The 6,520-nt window shown below is 39.4% G+C and overlaps 1 protein-coding gene across 1 annotated transcript in view; it reads left to right on the forward strand.

Annotated features, from left to right (window-relative positions):
- Positions 1–6,302, forward strand: part of MEOX2 (mesenchyme homeobox 2) — a 64,041-nt gene extending 57,739 nt beyond the window's left edge. Inside the window, exon 3 of the mRNA XM_035129342.3 lies at positions 5,281–6,302. Coding sequence (XP_034985233.1) covers positions 5,281–5,505 — 225 coding nt within the window. The 3' untranslated portion in view covers positions 5,506–6,302. The remainder of the gene's footprint in view (positions 1–5,280) is intronic.
- The last annotated feature ends 218 nt before the right edge of the window (positions 6,303–6,520 follow it).

Here is a 6,520-nt window from a genome sequence, read left to right on the forward strand (position 1 = left end):
ACTACTACTACTTCACCTCAATATATATTCTGACTTTCAAGCAAGCTGCTTAACTGTTTCAGATATGCAGGAACTTTTAGCAATAGGATAAAGTGTGGGCTTCTAAGAATTTAAGAGAATTGATTTTCAGAATTCACACATCCTTCCTATTGCTAAAATGTAACAGGATCATGTATCAGTTCCATTATTGACTTGTCACGAAATCCAAAGGAAGTTCAGATTTCATCGCTCTGAATTTGATCTGTGGAGGAAATAGCACATGAAACATCCTTTACAGGTTGTTATATTTAGCACATGTGATATATGCAGTTCAATACTATTTCTGTTTCAGAGTATAATGGTGTAAGTTGTTCTTTATTATAAAGTAAAAGACAAGAACTTGACAGTCTAATGGTGCTAAATGAAATACATAGGAGACTGGATTTTAAACGAGCGATTTAAGCCATCTGTAACAAAGGCTGCATTTTAAAAGCTGTTAAACTAGAATTTTAAAAGTGGATACATTAAAACCCAAAGGAAAAGATGGATTTTCCATCATTTATAAAGTTTGATTCTCTTCATCTGATCATTATGCATTTTTAAAAATACAATATTCATTTGTTAAATATGGCAACCAAGTAAATAAGATGAAAATTGGAGGTCTGGTTTTATTATTTCAGTGCTTAAATCACTTTAGATTGTTGTGCCTTCTTGACAGCATGGCATTCCAAAATGATTGTAAAATGGAACTTTTAAAGATTGTGATCCTGTGGTCCTGTGGAAATTACTAGACCCAGTTATTTCCAGCAGGGCAGAAAAAACTCACGGAGAATTTATTTTGCCAGTGGCTCTTGCAGCTCATTCAAGAGATCAGCAGGTACACCTGCTAATGCTGGACTGGGTGAAGGCTAATCAGCTGATGCTAAACCATGGCAAGATGGAAGCATTGTGGGCAAGTTGTAACTGGTTGTTAGAATTATGCAAATTGCCTGTTCCGGTTGGAGTTGTAGGTGTCTGAAGCTGGCACTTCTGAACCCATCACTGCCACTGGAGGGCTCAGGAGTGTCCTTTACCAACTCCAGATAGCATTGCTGCAGTGATTCATGTGTTAGTTACCTCAAGGCTACAATGTGCTCTACATGGGGCTATCCTTAAGGTTGGTGTGGATGTTGCAACTTGTGGAAAATGCAGTGGTTCGCCTGCTAACTTGAGTAGCTTCCACCAAATGTATGAAACCACTGCTCAAAGTGCAGCACTGGTTACCAATTTGCTACTAAGGCCAAGTTACCAAACATATAAACAACCTGGGACCTGGTTACCTGACCAGCTTCACCCAGATACACGTGACCAGATCTTGAGATCTCAGAATGAGATGTGCTGGAACCTGTGAATGTCAGGAATGTTTTTTTTCTTTCTGACTCTCGGTCGAATAAAGTATATTGTATTGTATTGAATGTCAGTCTAGTGACAACCAGGAAGGCATTTTCTGTTGCAGACTAGCTTGCAGAATTATCTTCCCAACCAGAAATAAGGCAAGTACCAACTCTGCTGAGTTTCTGGTGCCTCCTTAAAACATATGTTTTCACTCATCCCTCTGCTGGTTATAGATATCAATTCACAGTCCAGTTGCTGTTGCTTTTACTGTATTTGTTTGTTTTTATTGTGCTGGCATATGTTGTCATTGGTTTTTTTGTTTTTGTTTTTAAAGGAAGGACATTATAAAATATTTTAATTAAAATAATAATAAGAAGAAGAATAAGAATAAGTAAAGCTACCAGAGCCAGCCTTTCAAGAGCAAACAAACTGCTGAGCAGCTTCCTAAATATAAGAGAACCCCCCCTTTTGTACTCCTTCATATCTCTTTGTGGGGTACAGTTTGGCTTTGGATAATCTAAATGATGACTTTGCTTTAGACCCCTTTTCTATTGATCCCCAACACAACTGGCATTAAACCCACTAGAGTTGTTTATTGCCTATTCTTCTCCTTTCCTTCTCCTTTCACCTGTGGCATGGTGCAGCATGTCAGTAAAGAAATAGAGTGTTTTACTGTTGCTTGGATGTATTCACCAAAGGATTTTTTTTTTGCCATCCAGTAGTTATTGCCTTCAACCTATTGTGAAAGCCACCTTAAGAGGGGAAAAAAAGACTAATTGACATATCTTATTCACAGCTTAAAGCTAATGGAAATAAAAGTGAAGAGAAGGGCTTGGGGAGAAAGGGCTTGTTTCATCTTACACAGACCACTTCTTAATTTTGCCAGAAGGTATCTAAATTTAGAGGAAGGCTCAGATGGTTTAACTTATGCTTTCTTCCAAGCCTTACATGTATGTGCTAGCCAATGTAGATTCCCTTAGATTGACTTAGACTCCCTCAGGCTTACTCACTTCCTTAGACTCACAGGCACTTGCCAATTTACACCTCCTTTTACATATGACCTTTGCAATTTGGGCCTATTATGTTTCAAGCAGTTTTATCTATTTTTCCATTCTCGTTGCCATTCCTCTGCAATCTAAAATAAAAAAACAATTACTCAAACACACTTGTACGCTTAGAGGCAGAAACAAAGATTGCTAATAAATATGACCTGCAAAGTCCCCACCCCCAGTAGAATAATGCCATACAGTTTCTTTCCTATGAATTTGTCTGGACTTCTATCCTATTTCCATATACTGAGTGTGCCTTTGTTACATTTTATCCCACCCCCCCACCCCTGCAAGAGTGCATTTAACTTTCCTATCTTTAGCCACCCTTTGGTTGCCAGACAATACAAATCAGACCAGATATAGCAGTGCCACAAATTGCAGCCAAGAGTGAAATGCATTTAACATATTAAAATAATCTTTTCTTATTTTTTCCCTAGGTTCATTGCATTATTCTTAGTTTCCTTGTGCTAGCTCTATTTTCACATGCTAGACTATATTATTTTTCTTCTTTGAACTTGTAAACTCATTCCTGAGATTTACAGAATTTTATGCATGACCCCCACCCCACCCCACTGAACTGAGCGCATTTGCCTTCACCCGCCTTCATAAACTGGTCCTTTCCAACTACTGCTGAACATATCTAAGGCTGCAATTCGCAAACCAGCTAACCCGATGGGCTTGAGTTAAATGGGCATTAGTTCAAGTGCCCTGTCTATGTACACTTGCTCTGGTTTCACTACACAAAATATGGTTGATTGCCTACTGTTGTTTAGTCGTTTAGTCGTGTCCGACTCTTCGTGACCCCATGGACCAGAGCACGCCAGGCACTCCTGTCTTCCACTGCCTCCCGCAGTTTGGTCAAACTCATGTTCGTAACTTCGAGAACACTGTCCAACCATTTCGTCCTCTGTCGTCCCCTTCTCCTAGTGCCCTAAAGGTAAAGGGACCCCTGACCATTAGGTCCAGTCGTGACCGACTCTGGGGTTGCGCGCTCATCTCGCATTATTGGCCGAGGGAGCCGGCGTATAGCTTCCAGGTCATGTGGCCAGCATGACAAAGCCGCTTCTGGCAAACCAGAGCAGCACATGGAAACGCCGTTTACCTTCCCGCTGTAGTGGTTCCTATTTATCTACTTGCATTTTGACGTGCTTTCGAACTGCTAGGTTGGCAGGAGCTGGGACCAAGCAATGGGAGCTCACCCCGTTGCAGGGATTCGAACCGCCGACCTTCTGATCAGCAAGCCCTAGGCTCAGTGGTTTAACTACAGCGCCACCTGCGTCCCTACCTCTCCTAGTGCCCTAGTGCCTACTAAATTTTACTAAAATGGTCTTTGAATTTGTGGTACTTTCCCCCTAGATTAGATATTTTTCCCATACTCCATAGAATAAAATATGCAAGATCTAATTTTAGACACAAATGAATGTGGGTGTGGGTGTTTTTAAGATGCAATGCATCCCTGGTCCAGCTTCTCCGTCGCTTTCAGTTCTGGTTCAGTGTTGCATTGACCAACTAATATTTAAAAGGGATGGGGAATCTGTAGCCCTCTGGGTGTTATTGGACTACAGTTCCCATCTGCCTCAGCCATTATGACTAATGGTCAGGGATGTTGGGAGTTAAGAGTCCACCACAGGTTCCCCATCCCAGCTGTATATTATTCTATCACCCCCACCCATAGATAAATTTAATCTCTATCTCTCTCTCTCTTTACATACTGTGCATGCATGTTTAGGCATAAATAATACTCATGAGAAAAAGCTGTCGATATTTGACAGAAAATAAGAACTCATCGGATTTATAGCAGAATGATAGTCCCAAGCATAGTATAGCTTAATACTGTGTTTGGCATTAGCAATACATTGCTATTTTACTAGAGGAAATTCATTGCGAAAAGTGTCATATATAATTTTCCACAAAGGACTGCATGAAGAGTACAAACATTATGAGCCCTTTGACATTGTTTTTGTGAAAGCTTTTGACAGATGGCGTAACAATATTTCCTAACATCAGAGCAACGAGCAATAAATACTTTCCTCCTTCTATTAGGTTTATTTTACTAGCCTGCTTCTTTGGCTCTGATGTGCTGTCTAAAAGAAAGGATGTGCTACTCAAGGTTGAGAAGCCTCTAACTAATTCAAAACCGCCTTGTCCTAATTCCAGACACTTACATTTAGTTTAAATAGCAATATGAAAACAACACAAGCCATCAGTTTGAATTTAGCATAAAATTACACAGCAAAAAAAAAAAGGTTTATAAACAATATCTGCAGTAGAATTTGACTTGATTTCCTTTTTTTGTGAAATACTACAACTATAAAATATATGAAAAATGAAAAATATGCCATGGCTCCGTTACTGGTGTCGTATAACGTTTCATGCTGTGGCTAATCCTTGGTGTTTCTTTTTAAAACCCTGAAACAAAAAGTCTGAACCATAGCCAAGGAGACATGAACCTCCCCAAAACTTTCCACACTAGACTTTTCCATGCAGAAAATAAACATTTTTTGATATTCCAGGGCTGCAGTAAGCAAAATGTGTATTAAATAAGATGAAGAATGGTCTATTTCAGCTGTGCAAATGAATGTCTGTGCACCAGTTATATCAACGGTAAGCCAACATATCACTTACTGAATGTTGGTGAAACTAACGTTAACATTGGTTAACACTGACGGAGAACGCTATAGCTTCTTGGAACTATTTCCCCTCGCCCCCACTCCCAAACCGACCTGCATGTATTTTACAAAGTACTTGCTAATATATGCAGCTGTGGAGAAAAGGAACTTCAGCCGCCCTCTTAGAAATTATAAGCATGCCATTATCAGTCCTGTGACTATTTTAGTGATGTCCTACATTGCCGTTTTCTTTTGTTTTTGATTCAAAGGTAAAAGTTTGGTTCCAGAACAGGCGAATGAAATGGAAGCGGGTAAAAGGAGGGCAGCAGGGAGCCGCTGCCCGAGAGAAGGAACTGGTGAACGTCAAAAAGGGCACGCTCCTTCCCTCGGAGCTTTCTGGCATTGGCGCAGCCAGCCTCCAGCACACAGGGGACTCACTAGCAAATGATGACAGCCACGACAGCGACCACAGCTCTGAGCATGCGCACTTATGATAAGACACGAAGGAGTTGCAGCTCTGTTCTCAGGAAAGACACGCTAACGCAGAAAGCCTTACACGGACGTAATTGACGGATGCAAGCGACTCTCTCGCAATTAACAGAACCTTGAACTTATGGTGTCTGCTACTCTTGAATTAATTTTTTTTTAACATGAATTCAGTAAGTGCCACACCTTAAAGTTGCCTTGTGAACAGAAGCAGAAAGACAAAGCTTGCTTTTGAACATTCCAAATTGGACTGTCATTTTAATGACAATGGGCAGGCATTTTTTTGCTTTAGCTTGCACTGAAAAAAAAATGCCATTGCTCTCAACAAAATAAATATTCTGATAAATGAATAACACAGTGCCAACAGAAACATGGTCTAGTGGGTAAGAAATGTATTTTAACTCTGTATATATCTACTTTACGGCATTTTTTTTCCTTTTCACTCATTTTTAGCAATGCATTCTATGGAATGTCCTTAGACCACAGACAAAACAAATCTTATGTTGCCTTTAATATCGACTGCTGCTAATAGGAAATTATTAAACCTTGCTCTTCAAATTTTCTTATCTTATACCAGCAAAAGTTTTTTGTTTGTTTTTTAAATAGGATCATGCCTGTCAGGAAAAAGAACCATTGATTCATATATTTTTTTAAAAATAGAATTCACTACCACAAATGTTTTACATGCGTTGACATCTTGGCTCATTTCAGCTGCTGGCCACAGTTCATCTACTCCTGAGTAGCACCTGATAAAGTCAGTAGAACTGTGGGTAGTAGCTTGCGCTATAATTTGGAATTTTTTTTTTAAAGAAAATTACAGTAATGTAATAATATTCAGGTATTATAAAGACAGAGTTAACTGCCTCCATTAATGGTCACAATTTATTAGATAGCTCTGTGTGGAAAATGCATTCCCTCCCCCTTCCAGGCTTTTGTGTACATACAGTGAAATAATGCAATCAAATTTTACACAAAACAGTGATTGTACTTTGTAAAGGAAATGTTTAATAAATGATCCTTTTG

This window comes from Zootoca vivipara, chromosome 11 (assembly GCF_965207765.1).
Source record: "Zootoca vivipara chromosome 11, rZooViv2.hap1.1, whole genome shotgun sequence".
In the NCBI taxonomy this organism is placed as follows: domain Eukaryota; kingdom Metazoa; phylum Chordata; class Lepidosauria; order Squamata; family Lacertidae; genus Zootoca; species Zootoca vivipara.